The sequence below is a fragment of the Quercus lobata genome, chromosome 7, assembly GCF_001633185.2.
Source record: "Quercus lobata isolate SW786 chromosome 7, ValleyOak3.0 Primary Assembly, whole genome shotgun sequence".
Taxonomy (NCBI): domain Eukaryota; kingdom Viridiplantae; phylum Streptophyta; class Magnoliopsida; order Fagales; family Fagaceae; genus Quercus; species Quercus lobata.
The window spans coordinates 43041535-43061613 of NC_044910.1; the positions used below are offsets into that span (position 1 = coordinate 43041535).

Consider the following 20079-nt stretch of genomic DNA (forward strand, 5'->3'; position numbering starts at 1 on the left):
CATCTTATTGATAAAAAAAATAAAAAATAAAAACAATTTGTTTTATAAAATTAACTTTCTATAGTTTTTTTTTATGGGAATAACTTATATATATATATATATATATATTTGGTGGAGAAGAATAACTTTATATAGTTAGTTTTGAGCAAAAGAGTAATTCTCTTTTAGCTCTATGTAAAGTATAGTATAAATTCAAAATCTAAGTATATATAGATTATAGACAATATAAATGTCTTTTTTTTTTTTTTTTTTTGATAATTTGATGGTTGAAGTTTGAGGTACCTAATCCTTGGATGTCTTTGTTGGAAATACTAGGATTTGCCAATTGATTTACATGGCTCTTTGCATAAATGTTAACTTTCAGGAGTTCTAATTCACACTAAATTAACTAAGTCCTCAAGAGTTTAACTCCCAAGATTTAAAATTCTTATTAATTAATTGAACATGTCTTAAGACATTGTCTTTGTTTATAATGAGTTTAGATGGAGGGGGAGGAGTGGAAAGTAGATGGAAGGAGATGAGAATGGTTTAATGAATCTTGCTCGGATGTTTTCTATAAGGGAAAAGGAAAGGATTTGGGGGATTTGGAGGGGTTGGAGTAGGATACTACTCATTTTTAATTGCCCAAAATTAGGGGAATTTTGGGGGGAGGGAAGGGTTCCACTTATATTTTTTTTTTTTAAATTAAATTGTTATTTTTGTTCTTATGATGTCAATTTATATGATTCTTTTTTCAAAATTAGTTAAAGAGGGTCATAATTGTCAATAGGGGTGTAATCGGTTTAGTTTGGCCGATTTTCTTTGTGTTTGGCCAACCAAAACTGAAAATTTGGGTTTTGAAATTCTCAACCAAAACTAACCAAAATAATTGGGAATCAATCAGTTTCGGTTTTATTTTGGTTTTGGTTAGTTTGAAAAGGAAGCAAGAAAACTCAAAAAAAGTGAAGTGTACCCATTTGAGGTGTTGGAATATGCAATGTGAAACAAAGAAATTTTAGTGAAATATTGCAGAAGAAGAGGCCCCAACAGACCAAATAGTACTCTCATGATATATATCAGAGACAAAGAAAGAAAAAAGAAGAGAGAGAAATAAAAGAGAAGAATCATACCATGAGAGAAGAAGAGGCCGACATGTGGAGTGGCAGTGGTGGTTGGCGGCAAATGTGGGTTGATGTAGGCCGGTGTGTGTGAGAGGGAGTGATGGAGGCTATGTGTGAGAGAGAGTGATGGAGGCATGTGAATGTGAGAGGGACTGAATGTGGGGTAGGTAGGGTAGGGTTTCTATTTATTTTTTTTCAATTAGTTTATGTTTAACTTACTTAATTTAAGTTAATTAGTTTAATTTTAGTTAGTTAATCTAACTTATCTAATGGGCAGTGGGCTTGAGTAATTTCTACAAGGCCAAGCCCAGACGCTAGACCCAAGTTGCCCAATATATTTGCAAGGCCGAAGGCCCAACTTATTTGGCAAGGTCTATATAAACTTATATAATATAATATAATATAAATTGTATAGTTACTTCGATTCGATTTTGGTTAGTTCGGTGCATGAAGACCTGCCATTGAAACCAAAACCGAATTTTTCAGTTTCAAGAAATGGAAACCTAAAACCGAATCGAAATTTTGGACATGGTTCGAGTGATTTTGGCCTGTTGTTTCTGTTTTCTGGTTTTTTGCACACCCCTAATTATGAATTTATATGATTATTCTCTTCTCCTTAATTTTTAGGATATCCAAACAAGATATAGAGATATATAAAGAAGGAGGACAAAAATGTCTCGTTCTGTTTGACCTGCCATACCATACTCTGTTTAGTGTAGATTTTCCCTGCCTTGAAGATATGATGGGGCATGAATGGATTTTACTCACCTAACCCCATCTTGCCCCACCCTAAATGCATATTTACAAAAGCTATAAATTTTTTTATAAATATAGTGTATCTTTTTTTATACATATTCTAGTTATAATTTAATACATATTTTATTATCATTTCCAAAATACTTGTCCCTTCTTTTTCTCTCTCATGGTCACCACTTCCCTTTATATGTAATCTTTATGTCATTCACTCTCATTAGAATTAGTAAAACATCTCCAACTCTTCCTAAATCCAAGCTAGCTCGGTCTCACTCCATGTGGGTTTTTTCCAACCAGAAGAAGAGACGAGGAAGGACGAGGGTCCACCCAACCTCATTGCCATCCTTGTATATATTCTCCTCTCCCTTACTTAATTTTTTAAGACATCCAAATAAAAGGAAATGAATAACCATTCCCCTCTCCTCTCCTCTACTCTACTTTTCCCTTCTTTTCTCTATTATCCTTTCTCTCCATACTTCTAAACAATTAGAAGTTTTTTTACTGTGAAGATAGAACACGTTATTTGAAGTTGAAAGGTCAATAAATGCATAGTAACTATAAAACAAAGACAACATGTTGTTATTGATGTAGACCTCTTCACCTGCCTATTTTTTTAAGTTCACAACATTTTAATTGGTTTATTTTGTTTTGTTTTGTATTTTGTATTTTGTGTTTTGTGTTTTGTGTTTTTTTTTTTCAGCAAAGTTGTATATAAGTTGGTGTTAAAAGTAATTTGCATTTTATGTTATAATAAGGGTCTGTTTGGATACCGCTTATTTTGTTGAAAACTGAAAACACTGTAACAAGATAATTTTTAAATATGTGAATAGTGATGTGGAACCCATTTTTAATGAAAGTTTTGTTGAAAAAAAAGTTTGTGGGTTCCGTGAACGGTGTACGAATCTACTAGAAAAGCACTTTGCAGTTGAAACGCGCTACTCCCAAAAAAAAAAAAAAAAAAGAACACAAAACGCAGACGCTGGGCTATAGAAACAATCCAAACGCATACTAAATGAACTAGCCAAGATACTTCAGCATGGAGTTCTATGAATCTGGGATCACTATCAGGGTATGCTCACTGTCACTGCAATAGAAACTGCTACTGCCAGACAACGTTTTGATCAAATTCATGAAAGAGACCCAATTTCTTGCTGTCATGATTAAACATTAATTAGTGGCTACTCTCAATCAGTGATTCTAGTAAAGCATTAGATAGTGGCTACTCTCAATCAGTGATTCTAGTAAAGCATTAGAGGAGCTCTTAATTTCTCACACTCACACACGAGATGGAATTCTAGGCCACACCATGCTTGCTGTTCTTAATTATTAGAAGGTTTCACTTTCACTTGCACCACCCACGGATGGAAATTAGGCTATTGGGTCAAACTGTCATTGTTACTACAGTTAACACATACGTACACGTATGCAAAATGTGAAAGCATTAATGATACTGCTCAATATATCTTACAGGGAACTCTGAGTGTGATGCAGTTAATTTAACTCCTCTAGACATCTTCTATAGGAACTAGGAAGAGTCATCATTTAAGGCCGTGTTTGGTTCGATGTAAAATATTTTCCAAGTGTAAAATATTTTCAAGTGAAAATATTTTTCAGAAAAGAAAATATTTTCAAGTGTTTGGTGGCATTTTAAAAAATACTTTGAAAAATATTTTTTAGTGTTTAGTTGTGTTCTTGAAAATACTATAGAAAACACATTTTCTACTTGTTGCTCACATTTTCTCAACTTCCAAACAAATATATAATATCATTTCTCAATAGATAAACACAAAAGAAACAAAACCCAACAAAAAAGTTCATCAAATCCTGTCAAATTGAGAGAATAAGGAAGAGAGAGAGGCGACTGGGTTCGATCTAGAGGCGGCGGAGGTAAGATCGCGCGGTAGAGGCGACTAGGTCATGGTGGGTCGCTCGTCTTGTAGTGGTTTGCTCGACATGGGTAGAGAGAAAAAGGGTAGATCGGTGACATGGGTGGCAGAGGGAGGAAGAGAGAAATAGGGCAGATCGGCGGTGGAGTTGATCTTTGCTTGATCGGTGGTGAGAGGCACGACCCAGACGGTGGTGGAGTTGATCTCAAGTTTAGGTGACCGGCCTCTCTCTCTCTCTCTTGGTTCGGTTTTTTTTTTTTTTTTTTTTTTTTTTTTTTTAAAATGGTTTGAAGGTAAAATAGATCTGTAATCTATTTTATACTTCAGCCAAGCTCATTTTACAGTCAACAGAAATGATTTTCTGTTTGACCAAATTTTCCATGCGCAACCAAACACACAGCAGGGTGTAAATTGTTTTTCTAAATCCATTTTCAGTCGAAACAAACGCAGCCTAAACTTCAGAAAGGTTGATAATTTATTGCCTTTATAGTATAAGTAACACAGGAGAGGAGGAAGCAGTCTCATATTCATGAGACTCTATATTCATATGCATTTTCTTCTAGATGTAAGTTTGTGAGTGTGACCATTAATAAATTGCATTCACCTTATGCAACCGATTTTAATATTTTGTGAGTTTCAATTAACTCAAGTAAAGACTCTTGTTTTCGAATAAGAGATATGTGATTCAATCTCTACCTACTCCGAAAACCAATTGGTATCTTCGCTTAATAACAAAAAGCAATCATCATGGAGAGAATACAATAGACTTAAAATACAATCATGTGTGCGTGCATACATATATAAGGAAATGTTAACAAATGCTTTAAGGGCATTGGTATATGAATTATTTTTAAAAACATTTTATGGGAAAATGATAAAGCAAATGATTTTTCTAATAGCTTTTTATATTTTCTATGAAAATAGTGTTAAAAACTTTCTTAATATAGTTTATTAACGATTGCTTTAAAGGCACCTCTTAATATATAATCTTTTATATATATATATATATAAGATTTTAATTTTCTTTTTATGTAAAGGAGTCCTGCCTAAATGCTCTCTACCCAAAGATAGAAGGAGGGGAAAGTTCATACACACGTATTAATTTGTTTAACCATAGAAATTTTTATATTTTTTGGAGGTAAATTGCAATCGACTTCCCTCCAATATAGTGTGTGATAGGTTTTTTTGTTTTTTGTTTTTTGTTTTTGAGAAGGAAGTGTGTGATAGATTTCAGTCTTTCAATTTAAAAGTTATATTTTCATCCTTTAATATAGACATAATTAGTGTAGCATTTTTTAGTTAATATAGACAAAATTGGCAAATTACATTTTGATCCTTAAATATGGGATGTCTGAGCAATTCGGCACTGAAATTAATGGAAAAAGAGATGAAATGACTAAAATGTTACATTTTAAAATTTTGGAGTGTCACAATCTTTTTTTTGAGCGAAAAACGGTAGTGGAGTGTCACAATCAAACCTTTTCAAATTTAGGGACCATAATCAGGCAAATTGTTCAAAAATACTATAATTGCTGTTTTTTTTACTCTAGCAAAAACCAAACTATAGTAAATAGTTCTTAAGCTTTGGTATCACTAAAAGGGTGGGATTAAATATTTATAATTTTATATTTCACCTTTACCCGAAATTATTGGATTTAAACTCTAAAGTGATGAGCCTGAAAATAAAAAAACTTTAATGTGAATTTAAAATTTAATGATTTGGAGGTGTTTGATAGAGAATTTGAAGGTGTTTGATAGAGAAATTTAAATAATATAGTTTATAATTTTTTAAAATACGTATGAATGAAAAAATATATAAAAATACATATAATATTGTGTTTGAAATAGAATAACAAACATGCCTGCTTTTTATATTTGTTAGTCCCAAGTCCCAACCCAAATTTTGGACAATGTGAATTGCCTTCCTTATCTAATACGTAATACAGTTCCAATGAGTCATGGCGTCATGCACTCTTTCCTAGAGAGAGAGAGAGAGAGAGAGAGAGAGAGAGAGAGATGGCCCATCGCAATCAAAATTTTCTTTTCTTTCCTCTCTTAAAAAAAAAAAATGAAAAAAAGGCAAAAGTAACAACTTCATTAAAAGAACTAAGTGTGGGTTTCGAATCTTTTGTTAGTAGCTTGGTGCTAGTAAGGAGGCCAAACTTGATGCTAGTAGTCTAGACTCTTTTGTTATTTTTTTGTACCCGTTGTCTGTGGTGGAAAGTATTCTAGCAGTTGATAAAGCTTGATTACGTTGTAATAGACTTATTAATTCCTAAATTTAATGATAATTCCTCTGTTGACCAAAAAAAAAAAGGTGTGGGTTTGGATTCACGTCCATGGCCAAGTTTTGCTTCTTTGCGCGTTTTTAGTTTTTTTTTTTTATTTTAATCTGGACGCGTGTCTGGCACTATTTATTGTCCATGAACAGTGATTTTAGGCTTATGAACAGTAAAAAACAGAGTGAACAGTAATTTTTCACACATTTAAAAATTATTATACAATAGTGTTTTCAGTTTTCAGTAAAATAAGTTATATCAAAATGGACCCTTAAGAAGAAATTCGCCAAAAAAAACAACAACGATGAAAAGAAATCTACGCAATCATACATGATATATCTAGAAACCTTCATTTTCCCTTTATTTTTTTTTATATAATCATTTGGTGCTAGTAAGGAGGCCAAACTTGATGCTAGTAGTCTAGACTCTTTTGTTATTTTTTTGTACCTGTTGTCTGTGGTGGAAAGTATTCTAGCAGTTGATAAAGCTTGCTTACGTTGTAATAGACTTATTAATTCCTAAATTTAATGATAATTCCTCTGTTGACCAAAAAAAAAAAAGGTGTGGGTTTGGATTCACGTCCATGGCCAAGTTTTGCTTCTTTGCGCGTTTTTAGTTTTTTTTTTTTTTTAATCTGGACGCGTGTCTGGCACTGTTTATTGTCCATGAACAGTGATTTTAGGCTTATGAACAGTAAAAAATAGAGTGAACAGTAATTTTTCACACATTTAAAAATTATTATACAATAGTGTTTTCAGTTTTCAGCAAAATAAGTTATATCAAAATGGACCCTTAAGAAGAAATTCGCCAAAAAAAACAACAACGATGAAAAGAAATCTACGCAATCATACATGATATATCTAGAAACCTTCATTTTCCCTTTATTTTTTTTTTTATATAATCATTTACTAAATTTTTTTTTAACTCTATATATATCCAAGTGAAATTTCTGTATAATCATTTCTATAAATAAAAGCTGTTTTTTTTTTTTTTTCTTTATTATGCTTTATTTGTGGTAAAATTGAGCACTTTTGTATAATCAGCTTTTTAAAAATATCTTCTAAAAAAAAGCTTTTTTTTAGTAGAATGTAGACAATAAAAGAGAAAGAAAGAACAAAAAAGAAAGTTTATGTGGTTCTGCTCAGTCTACATCCACAATGAAAATCTCTTAGTAACTACATTTTATTACATTATGAATTGTGTATTACAAGAGCTTAATATAAAGTATATGTAATTGAAATGTCTTGGTTCGGGCATATTAAAAGGGCCAAGACTAAAATACGTACACAATAAAACATAGATGACAAGTACATTAAGTTAATTAAAACATGTGCATATAGTAATATCCCCTATCAAACCAAAGTGGAATCTTGAACTTGGAAATGTAATATCATGAAGGAAACCATGTCCATAAATGACCGGATTGGAAATAGTGAACCAAACATAATGTGGAATGAATCTTCCAAAATGTTAGCAATGACATTAAACAATGATGATCAGCAACCGGAGAATAGCCACGCTAGTGACCAAAAGGTGGCTACTAAGGTCGAAAGACAGCTACACTAGTGGATTGAGGAACCTCAGCAAAGGACAATGTTATGGTAGAGTTCTTAAGCGAGTTGGTGAATTTTTGCATAAATTGGAACAAAAAGGCACGGGTGATGCACCAATTAGTATGATTTGGATGTCTTCAATGGGAAAATATACCCCCAAAATCATAATCTACGTGAATAACTAAGTAAAAAAAGATGAACCTTGAGAGAAGTAATTATGATAGATGCTAGGATGTTGTCTAGTAAAGATTGGTCCATTATGTTTCATAAAATAAGTGATCCAAATAATTGTTGAGCCCAAAAAGTGGTTAGTGATGGGTGCTTAAACCTATTAAAAGTACATAAAAGTGTCGTGTACAAAAAAAAGAGTTTGGCTTATTTTCAGTACTTTTTTAACTAGAGATTTCTTTATGTTTTAAATACAGCAAGTGGTAGTAGGTTTTAATCTTCACATTTTATTTAGTTAGTAGGTGATATGACAGTTTCTCATTAAAACAAAAAGAGTTTTCAATTAAAAAAATACTGAAAATAAGCCAAAAAAAAAAAAATCTAGAAAAGTAAGTTCAATAATACCTATTAATAATTACCATAGTTATATATTTAATATTTTGAACATAAAAACATTGTCATAATAAAAACATATTAATAACTACCATAATTATCAAATTTCATATTTAATATTTAATATAAAAACATAATCATAACGAATGTATATATTAATATCTATCATAATGATAAATTTCATATTTACATACAAAATAAATGCTAGATGAAATATTTTTTTTGATAAAATTATATTTTATCAAAATTTCTCATACATTTTTCTCAAAAAAAAAAAAAAAAAAAATCTCATACATTACACGGATTTTTGACTGGTTATATAATAATCAATCAAAAATAATAAGCAGTCAGATAACATGTTGAGCAACAAGAAATAACGACAATATATGATATATTGTACTCCACATTTAATTTAAAAAAAAAAAAAAAAAAAAAACTCCATAATTGTAGCATTTTTTGTGTTCCCAAAGGAGATAATGGAAATCCTCCACTCCTTTCCATCTATAGAAATAAATAATTTTTTTTAAAAAATCTTTATATGTTACTGCAAATGTGAGAATCATATATGGATTACATCTAGTGCAAGCTTATTATCTACTTCAAAATCCAAATAAAAAGAAAAGAAAAAACCATTCCCAAAAACACAAACGCACAGAGAAAGTGGAATCATTCTGGAATATTTTTTTTTTATTACAAGACCGTCCATCCGGATCCAAGTTTCCGTTTCATTCATATTATTCAACGGCTTGACTGCGTGCTTTGAGCAGAGTAAGTGTTAAAAATAAATAGTTGAAGACGCAAAAGAAACCACTTTCAGTTTCAGATATACAGAAGTTTGTGCCATCCAAACAACACGTAATGCTAAATCCAAAATATCCATCTCAGCAATTTGTTCTGATTCAGAGAAATCGATTATAAATATCTCTCACTTGTTTCACAGCTTGTTCATACATATTCATTGCTCTCCCTTTCACAGTTTTTGCATCAGAGAAAGAGAGAGTCTTTTCAGAGGCGAGTTTGAAAGTGAGTTTTTCGTAGTTATAGACTCATATCTCGCAAGTAACAGCAGTTTTGAATACCCATTTGCCTAATTCACTCCAAAGTTTTGAGCTTTTTGTTGATTTATGAAGACCCATTTGCTTGTTTTTTTAAAGAAACAGCAATATATTTGAAATTTCTATAAACCCCATTTTCTTTATTTTCATGTCTGATGGTTTTTTGTACAGATTTTTGCGTGTCAGGGAACATGGAGATCGATAAGGCAATCAGAGAGAGCAATGACAGGAGGCTCAAGACCAAGTATAACAACGCCATCTATGTCATTAAGAGGGCCCTGACTCTGTACTCGTAAAGTTCTTTTCTTTTTCACCTTGCCTTTTGGTTTTAATTTGTTTCTGAAAGTTCTGTAATTTGTATTTTTGTCTTGCAAAGTATTTGTTATGAATTGGGTTGTGATTTTTGTTGTCATGGATTTTGGATTTACACTCCATTTGGTTAAAGGAAAAGAATGTAAACATTTTGAATCTTATTCTTAATACATACTGATTTGATATAATGAAAAAAAGGAAGAATGCCCTTAGGCTCAGTCATGCAGTTGTTAGGGTCAGTTTAGTGGAGATATATGTTTCCTCAGGCCCTGAATAATGAAATTTAATAATACCAAAAGTTAAGGTTTTTTATTTTATCCTTCTATATTATGAAATGGGTGATGTTGAAATGAATATAATTGAATGATGTTATGTCTATGCATTTATTTCTAAAAGAGTTTATCAGAGCCAGTTTGGTTTGCCTTTTCTGCCACCAATTTATTGAAGATGACATTTGGTGGATTTAACATGCTTTTCAACATGTTATAGTCTTTCTATATTGTTGATTTGTATTTAGAAATGGTCTTATTGTGAAGCTGTTTAATCCTACAATATTATTGAAGAAGAAAGTTAGATCTGTGGATTAAAATGAATGATTTGGTTTTGATAGGTACATAATTATTTCTATTTTTATTGTTTGAAACTAAGTGTCTAGTGTTTCTGTCAAGTTATCGGTCAAGATTCTGTTTAATGAGTGGAGGATGAATGAACTTTTTAGATACGGATGTGAAGAAGTTTAATGGTTAACTATTATACTTATTAAATCTAAGAAAGGACGCTGTGGCACATTCCTTTTAACGGTTTTTTCTGGATCGTTGCTATTTTTTTATTCTTGTCTAAGAGGTTAGATTTTTTTGCTGCATGTCGTTACTGTTTGGGTGGGGCAGTGGTTTAGAGTAGATATGACAAACATTACTAGATTTTTGTGTCTGTTGCTAGTGTGTTAGGTGTCAATCTGAAGATTCAGGGTGTTCTTTGGGACAGATGCGATAAATTCTTGTTTTGTTTTGGGTGTTAGGTAGATATGAAAAGTATTACTAGGTCTGTTTTTTATTTTGGGGGGTGGGGGGGGGGGGGGGGGAAGGGGGGATTGTAATAAGTACAACAAATATTGCTGGCTTATTAGAAGAATTTTTTTCCTTAAATGGAGGTTTTCTTACAATTGAGTAAGCACCATGAGGCTTTTGATTTTCCAGTCTCCATTTTTGGAATAGAATCATATTAGCTTATCAAATGGGTTAAAGTTTGTGCTAGCATAATTTGGTATTTAGTAGAATGTTTTGCGGCGTTTGTGGCGGGCATCAATGAGAATAAAATACCCTTTTTGTCACATGTTGATAGCACTTTTGGGTGCCAATAGGGAGATTTGAGGGTCTTCTTGGTAGTTCTAGGATAGACACAACAAATTCGTGTTATGTGTTTTTGGCTCTGGGCGGATATGACAAATGTTACTGGGTCATTTCAGTTTTTATTTATGAGATTCTTTTGGTGTTTTTTATATGTGCTGTTACTGATTTTGGCATTGATGAGACTTAACTTTTTTTTTTTTTTTTTTTGGGGGGGGGGGGGGGGGGTTGGTTAGGTTTGGGATAAATGCAAGTATTGCTCACCTAATAGAAGAGATTTTGTTTTATATGGAAGTCTTGTTACAGTTTGAGTCAGCACTGTGGTTAATTTGATGCTAGCATTATGAGGTATTTAATAGAATGATAAAATTAGTAACTACGTAATGGACAGTTTTTGTTGATATTTACTATTGTCATGCTCATGTGTAAAAGATGATGTTGGTGAAACCAAACTTTTGATTATTGAACTCTATTGATTTACATTGTGCAAATAATAGGATTAGAATTTTCAATGTTGAATTCTTGCAAAGCTAACTACCAAATTGGAATTCCTTACGGGTTTAGGATGATGTGTATGGGGATGGTTGGAAGGGGTTCAAGAACAATAATGGTTGCCAGAGACCATCTGATGGAAAAGTTGTTCTCGTTCACCCTTTGGTTTCCTTTTTGGTCCAAAGGAAAACTCTAAGCCCCTTTTACCCAAATCAAATTGAGGGCAGGAATTGATCCTATGCCTTTGGTTCAAAGAAATGAAAATATCTATATTTTGGCAAATATGACAGCAGGAAAATACTTTTATGACATACATTCCCATTTGAGAAAAATTATACTTCAGTGCTTTGCAGAAATCTGGTTGCCTTCTATACAATTGTGCCCCTCTCTCTCTTCCAATACACACACATAAAGACATGCACATGTTTATACCTGCTTCATAAACCCACTCAATAACATTAGTGGAAGTAGCATATCCCTTACAATGTATTGTTTACATTGCATAAATTGGACCATTCATGCATTATGCAGGTGTGAGATCCCATACTGGGATAATGGATGATTCAAATCGGAAGTGTAGGGGCAAACATTTCTGGGGACATGTATCTGATCTCTGAAGCGAACTTTTCTTCATGTTATGTAGCGATTCTATGTTCTTTTAACATGGCTAATTACCTGAACACTCTAATTTAGTTAGAAGGCATCTCTCCTTTGTTCTTTTATAATGAGTCGTACTCTACTTTTTTGTGGGATAAGTAATGAGTTGTAGTGTACTTAGCTAGCCTTGATTAATAAGAAAACAACCTTAACAGTTCCAGACAATAATTGGAAACGAAATGTTGCAGAATACCATTTGCTTAGGTTTAGATAAATATGATTGTCAGCCATTGTACTTCATACATGCTGTTAGTGTATACATTTTTCGCCACTTCTGGACAGATGAACACTATATTTGTTTTAGAGAAGATGAGAATGAAGGAAAAGGGTCACTTTCCCTATTTAGGTTGAAGGAAATGAAGGTAGGTAGGAGTTACTTACTCAAAAAGAAATGGATGTAGGAAATGAATAGGCTCGGGAATTATTCATGTGGCCTGCCATTTCTTTTCGTTACTGGACCTCAAGGAATGATGAGGAAAGGGTGGTTTTTAAGTTGTAATTTTCTAGTTTTGCCTCCCTGCGTTTCATATGCATCTTTTGTTCCTTTTGTTCTTGTAAACTGCCATGATTATAATCATTATTTGTCATTATATATTGGGAGCATGTAAGTCTGCTGATGATTGAAAGACCTGATATTCTTTTCCTTAACAGTATCGAAGAGGTCGCCTTCAGCTTTAATGGAGGAAAGGATTCAACTGTATGTTTTCACCTTTTTTTTTTTTTTTTTTGGAGTAATCCATCAGTTGTCTTTTATCTAATAGATAGTGACAATGAAACTGGGTGTATAGGTTTTGCTGCATGTACTTAGGGCTGGCTATTTTTTGTATAAAGAGGAGCAAAGCTGTTCTAATGAAGGTCTCAATGACTTTCCAATTCGAACAATATATTTTGAGAGCACTTGTGCTTTCCCTGAAATCAACTCATTTACCTATGATGCGGCCTCTGCGTAAGATAAGCTTCTCTTATTTTCTTTTATTGAAATCCTTCCCCCCCCCACCTTTTTTTTTAATTGTATGTTTGATAGAGTTTATTTTTTCTCAAGCTGCTAAGAATTTCTGACTTGTAGCCTTGTAGGCTTATTGAATGTTTATGGATCTGGCTGCTAATTGGCTTATTTTATTTGAACAGTTATGGTTTACAATTGGATATCATTCGCACAGATTTCAAGTCTGGTCTGGAAGATTTACTAAAGACTAAACCTATTAGAGCTATTTTCCTTGGTGTCCGAATTGGTGATCCTACTGCGGTATCTTTCATGCTCTATATTGACAAAGACATGATATATCTTAGCTACATATTTTCTTACCTGCTAGATTATGTTCCATAATTTTTTGTGATTTCTATATGAAAGTTGATATATATATATTTTTTAATTGTTTTACTCAATCTCTCAGGTAGGCCAAGAACAGTTTTCTCCTAGTTCACCTGGATGGCCATCCTTCATGCGAGTGAATCCCATCTTGGATTGGTCATACAGGTATCTCATTTATTCTCCCTAGCTACTTCCTCCCTGGCAAATGGCAAGGGGTGTCTGACAGCAAATCAGAAAAATGTTTTATTTAGTTGAATTTAAAGCTAATGGAAAATGGACTAGGAGTTCACACACATACAATATGTGTATGTTTGCGTGTGTGTGTATTGGGTAGTCATTTCAGCAACATTAACAGCATTGAGTACAATTCAAAGAATTTAGTTCTTGATATACTAAGAGGTTGTCAAGGCAAAATAAATCGGAGTTAGTTATCAAAAAATCACGTTACTTAAAATACACAGTTTTTCATTTAAAAAGAAAGAGGCAGAAGCAAAGCTCTGGCACTGTCATTGAAGTCATTAGCTATTAGTAACATGAATATGGGAGACCATTTTTATTGGTTTCCTTCCTCCTTTTATCAGTAATTTGTAATATTGCAGTTATTTTAGGTTTTTAATTGTTTTGTTATTATATCTGGAAAGCTTTTCTTATCAATAGCTACTTGGTTAGTGTTACACTCATCTTTAATTGTTTTATTTTATAGACATACCCTTTATTCATCTATTCTATGAATGGTATATTCTAAGATTCCTAGATAGATAAGTATCTATCATGATATAGACTATTAATGAATATGTATGTTGACCCATATCAATTCATTTGTAAAACAGATACTCATACAAATGAATCATGTGCCAGGAACCAGATCAATCAATTTAGTTTTTCCTCTTTATGAGCGTAATGCATTATTTCCACTATAAATATTTGTTTGGGAAATCAAACCAAGGCTCCTGAAGGTTTATTTTATTATAATTTTAACTGTTAAATACTTTAAGCTTCTGGTTTCCTGTAGCATCATAGCAGCCATTTATGGCCCTATCGAGCAAATGGTGTAGTTAATTAGGAATCTTATTTGTTGACAGTAAAAGCCACGCTATTCCTTGGGACTTTACTGTTTGGTTCTTGCATGAATGTTCATAGTGATGCTTATGGGGTTCGGAAATTTTTATTGTTCCACTTGAATTTAAGTTAGTGTAAATTTGGGGTTTTATTTTTTGGCAGAGATGTGTGGGCCTTCATATTAACTTGCAAGGTCCAGTACTGCAGTCTTTATGATCAAGGGTAATACTTCATCTTTGCTTTATAAAATATTGGAATTTTTGTTCAGTTTTTTAAGTTATTTGTTCAACATTGGTGGTGCAGTCTATAATTCTGACTTTAACTAGTTCAGTCCCTGGTGCAAATGTAAATGAGACATGCATGTATACTGGATTTCATTTTTTTTTTCAACAATTCTGATTTGTTTTTTTCCTTTGAATGTTCGCAGTTACACTTCAATTGGGAGCATATATGACACAGTACCTAATGCATTATTGTGCATCAGTGATTCCTCCAGTAGCAAAGAAACATTTAGACCTGCATATCTGCTTTCTGATGGAAGATTAGAGAGAGCGGGGAGAGTAAAAAAGTTTTCTCCTGTTTGTGGGAGTTTTTCTGCTGCTAGCAATGGCCCGGATAGCATTGATTTACGTAAAAACAGCATGCTCACAGCCTCAGTCATTGCTGTGGGGGATGAGATTCTGTAAGTCTTTCGTTGATATTACATGGGTTTCATTGCAAATGGATTCTGTTTGTTTGATTTCTTTTGTCAGTTATTCTACCTTCGCATCAGACTTGAAAGGTTTTGGATGGCCTCTCAAGAGATATATTATTTTGTTTAACTATTGAATCTCTTCCCTTGTCAATTACTTCTTTTTTATTTATTTATTTTTTCCTTAAAAAAAAAATTCTTTTGATATTTAGCTTAATTCATGAGTCATTGCTATATCTTATGGGTTGTTATTTGAGCCTTCACCAACATTTAAAAATTATCTTGACATCATCATGGTAATTGCAAAGCAGTAGAGTTTCATTATTTATGTTAACATCTTAGATTGCTATTTATCAGCATTTTTTCTTTTCACTCATGCAAAATGACACGGGCATGTGCATCAATGTCTCACATGTTTTGATATGTTTTGGCAAGGAATATTCTGAATCTCTGATTGAAGAAAAGAATATGTGGAATCCATAATGTATGAAATTCATGAAATATCAGTGTCTGGTGTAACCCTTTTGGTTTCTATTTTTCTTCCCCATCGACTGTTATTTCTGAAGTCCCCAGTATTTTGTTATCTGTTCCATAGCTCAGGTTTGGCACCATTGAGGATCAGTTAGGACCTTTGCTGTGTAGAAAGCTCCATTCTATTGGCTGGAGTGTATCACAAGCTACTGTTGTTCGGAATGATGTAAGTTATTATTTGCTGAATTCATCTTGGTAAAACATAGTTGGCCTATGCACAGGGTTGAACCCTCAGTTAATAATTGTGGTGGGGATATGCACATTAATTAATAAGCATTATGTTCGTCTTTGAATGAGAGACGCAGAGTTACATACACATTTCTAAAAGTTGTATTTATTGACTTCATTTTACAGTTTCATTTTTTTCAACATTCTTCTTGCACCAGGTAGATTCTGTGGCTGAAGAAGTTGAGCGGCAAAAATCTGCTAATGATCTGGTAAACTGTTGCAAATTGATAGAGAACCCTTTTAGTGGTTTTATTTGAAACCATATAAAATGAATTATGTTTTTGCTTCTTAGTTTATGTTCTGACTGTTCATTGTGTATATCCTTGATCTAACTGTACAGATTTTTATATATGGAGGGGTAGGCCCATTGCATTCAGATGTTACTTCATCAGGTGTTGCAAAGGCCTTTGGGGTTCGTCTGGTGCGTTCTTTAATTTCAAGTGAACTTTCTATAATGCTAAATTTAACATCTTACAAGATGTGTCAGATTCTTTTTTCCCCAGTACTCTTCCTTTACCACAAAACTTGTCAGAGTTTTTGATAAAGCTAGCATCTGAAATGGAAATTCTAATTATTCAAGCTTCTGTTAACTTCATTTACTAGTACCTTTCGTCCATGGACATGTCATTGCGATGTCATTTTTTCTGAAGGCTTAATTTATTTGTTGCGCTAACTCTATCTTTGTTGGTCATGTATCCACAATTTAGGCTCCTGATGAGGAATTTGAGGAGTATCTTCGGCATCTTATTGGTGATCAATGCACTGGTGACCGGAATGAGGTATTTGATTTCTAGAGTTAATTTATTTTGATTGATTCATAGACTTACCAATTCAATATAGATCTAAGATATTTCCTCAAATCATTGATAAAAATATATTTTTACCAATTCAATATAGATCTAAGATAGCATGATGTATCTTATTTTTGGATAAATAGAGTGACTTGATCTGTTATATGTCTGTTGAAATGATAGAAAAAGAAAAAGGAAAAGGAAAAGGAAAATTATGCATGCATTGATGTGAAAGGATGACATAATTACATGGAGAATGCATTGTCACCATTATAGAGTCTTATTCTCTTATTAGTATAATTTCCTGGTTGATTGGATACTGAGGGAAAATTTTGCCTTTCTTGTGGGAAAATGAAACCAGCTATGTTAAAGGTTATGTTATGATGCTGGGGTATTTGAAGCAGTGAATTGATCTCATACTTGCATTTTTTCCTTTTCAGATGGCTCAGTTGCCCGAAGGTATCACTGAATTGTTGCACCATGAAAATCTGCCTGTGCCTTTGGTAAGTTTCTAAGCTCAAATCTGATACTTTTATTTTTTTTAATAATCAAGCTTGCTGCTCGCGTCTGATAGTATGCTTTTGATGTGTAAGGTGAGCTAGAACCTCACCTTATTGAAGCATTAGCTATGAAAAATGACGCAATATCAAATGATCAACTTCTTCCTGGACCAACTTGATATCTGTTATACAATGTCATTTATCAAGTGTTACTGTGTCAGTTTGAACTACTAAGTGTCAGACAATCTTTTGTAGATCAAGTGTCAAAATGTGATAATTCTTACTGCAACAAATATTATGGAGCTGGACAAGGAGTGGGAGTGTTTGATTGAATTAACAAGATCTGGTGGCCTGTTTGAAATGATGGAGCCATACATATCTAAGTGTTTGATAACACAGCTTTCAGATGTATGTGTTTAAACTCTATACCTATATATTTCTGTCGATAATTTAATTTGTTGGCTATTGATTGTGGTAGTCATTTCTATTGTTGCTAGGGTTTAAGCTTGTTCTGGTTATCTATGTATTTAGACTTGACATACTTGACCTTCAGTGCATGTAAAGAAAGGGGATGGAGGGATTGTTGGGGGGGGGGGGAGATGTTACCAAGTACTGAGATGTTTGTCTTTCCTAGTTCCGCTTTTCCTGTATCAGCCATCTGGCTGCATGCACCAGGCAAGTTACATTTAAGACATTGTCCCTTATAAAGAGCAGACAGAGTTATAGGCACATGAAGTCTTTCAAAACTCTTTTAGTGTGAATTGGAGTTTAAATGGGTTAAGCTGAATAGTATTGGTAATGCACACTTGGCCTACCATAGCTAAATATTAGTGTTTGTATAGATGATGGCCTTGAATTTGGGGAACAATGTCGAGAAGTTAATGGTATGAACGTTCAAATATAATGGAGAAATATGTGCGGTGTCTTTTGTGTATGAAGGGAAGAAATAAATCACACACTCTTTCACTAGCATGTTTTCTATATTTTTCTCAAAGTGAATTCTAGAATTGCTGTACGTGAAGTTTCCAGAATGGATATTTTAAGATTAGGAAGCTCACCTGTGATACAATTTTTCTTGTCAAAGGAAAACATATTGTTTAGCAATTCTAATGATGCATATCGTAGAATTCAGGCAATCTTTTTTACTTTTCATGGTTAATTTACTGGTATTACTAGCTCTTTTTTTAATGTTCATGTACCATCAATATTCTACTGTGTGTGGCATCACCTCATTGTTACCTATGTTTGATAACATTCAGGTAGAAACTGCTCAACCTCTATCAAAACTTTGTCTTGAATTCCCAGACCTTTACATTGGTAAGAGTCTTTTAGCTAGTGTGGGTTTCAGGAGAATATTATATCTTTTTCTATCTCATTTTAACTTTATTCTTCTTCTGCATCATCAAGGGGCTTATCGCAGATCCAGAAGGGGACCCCTCACAATTAGCTTCAAAGGCAAGGTATGAGAAAACTTCATGTGGACAAAATGACTTTTACATTAAAGCCTGTAAACAAGTTCTTCCATGAAATTTAGCTTTTTTAAAATTTGGTTGCAGGACCAAGCACGAATTGAATCAGCCATGGAAGCTTTGTGCAAGAAATTCCATCCAGGGGTTTTCTCTGAAACTAACTAAGTTGATCATTGCACTTGTCTTGGAGGTATTGCCTGCCAAGCTTTTGGGACCTGGGGGAGCTGACTTGTTTACAATCACTTCTGACAACTCTCGAACATATATAGATATATGGGGGTACCTTTTCTTTTCAGATATTGATAGAACAAGGAGATCCTTGGAATTAGGATTGAAAGGGAAACAAGAAGAGCCAAGAAAAAATAAAATTTCCAAAAATACAAATACTCTGTACCTGGGCAATGCCTTATCATTGAGAACAAATATGTAGGAAACAAAGAACTTCATATTAGTTATCAAGCAAGTAGGAATGAATGTCAGAGCTCTAGTCTTTACTTCAAGGTTCAATGGTCTTTGATTAATTACTTGCCTTGTCTTTCTTGATATATAGGATTTTTGTTTTGTTAGTAAGATACACATGCAATCTATGGGTCTTAAATTCATGATCTTTATCTTCCATACCATTACTATGGGAAGAATAAGTGCACATTTGACACAGAGCTCATTAATATATAGGAGCTTTTGCAGGTCATACTTCGGATTATCATTATTATTCTTATTTTTGCGCCACTAAATAAACAACCATCATAATCATTATGTCATCAATAATACATCTAAGCAACCTATCAAACACACGAGGCCCTTTCAAAGTTCCTGGGGGGAAGGAGATGTAGTTCCATCCCCTGTTATATATTTTCGTTTAAAAAATGAGATTCAGAGCGTGCGCGTGCGCGCACACACAATACACAGGGCCCTTGGCCTTCTGCTTCAGCCTTCAGTGGCGTTGCATGATTCAACTTAGGTTTGTACCTGTTCTACTTACTGTAGAAAAAAATTATACACCCAATGTCACAGAACTCAAATGATGATATCACAATTTGCTCTAGTTCAGAAGGGTTTTATGTTGTGAAACTCAAAAGCACTTGGAGAACTGTAAAATTTCTTGTATGCTTCTCCTTTCTTTGTCTATACCAATAAAGTTTAGGTCACTTTTTGGTCAAGAAAATTTGAAGTTTCTCATGAAAATAATTTATTTAAAAAAAAAACAGGAAAAGAGAAGGTAAATTTGAAGAAAAGAGAGAAGACTAGAGAAAGCTCGTATTCCAAAGTTTAGGTCTCTATTTGATAATAAAAAATTTATTATTTTTAAATAATAGCAACCTTTAATATTCCCCCCCCCCCCCCCCCAACAAAAAAAAAAAGTATGCATTGTGAGTGGAATAAATCACAGATGTGAAGATGGATAAAGTTCTCCACCAAACCTAAGACCTCATAAGATTATTCATATATATTAAATCACTTTATGTATTAAATCATTTTAAACTACATGATTATTAAGTATAAT

At 33.1% G+C, this 20079-nt stretch overlaps 1 protein-coding gene across 5 annotated transcripts; it reads left to right on the forward strand.

Moving 5' to 3' along the window:
* The first annotated feature begins 8672 nt into the window (after positions 1 to 8672).
* On the forward strand, positions 8673 to 19151 carry LOC115953016 (FAD synthase). 5 transcript variants are annotated; one of them, XM_031070426.1, is made up of 18 exons: positions 8673 to 8987; positions 9109 to 9155; positions 9359 to 9479; positions 12646 to 12691; positions 12783 to 12940; positions 13123 to 13240; positions 13389 to 13471; positions 14528 to 14587; positions 14793 to 15047; positions 15657 to 15753; positions 15974 to 16024; positions 16156 to 16236; positions 16523 to 16594; positions 17047 to 17109; positions 17362 to 17514; positions 18366 to 18423; positions 18514 to 18566; positions 18663 to 19151. In XM_031070426.1, the coding sequence occupies exons 3-18, from the start codon at positions 9379 to 9381 to the stop codon at positions 18738 to 18740; spliced, it is 1527 nt and encodes a 508-aa protein (XP_030926286.1). In that variant the 5' UTR covers positions 8673 to 8987; positions 9109 to 9155; positions 9359 to 9378; the 3' UTR covers positions 18741 to 19151. The 5 variants fall into 5 exon arrangements, with proteins under 5 accessions (XP_030926286.1, XP_030926287.1, XP_030926289.1 ...); XM_031070427.1 differs by having other exon boundaries at positions 8673 to 8900; XM_031070424.1 differs by having other exon boundaries at positions 8674 to 8987; positions 9073 to 9155.
* The last annotated feature ends 928 nt before the right edge of the window (positions 19152 to 20079 follow it).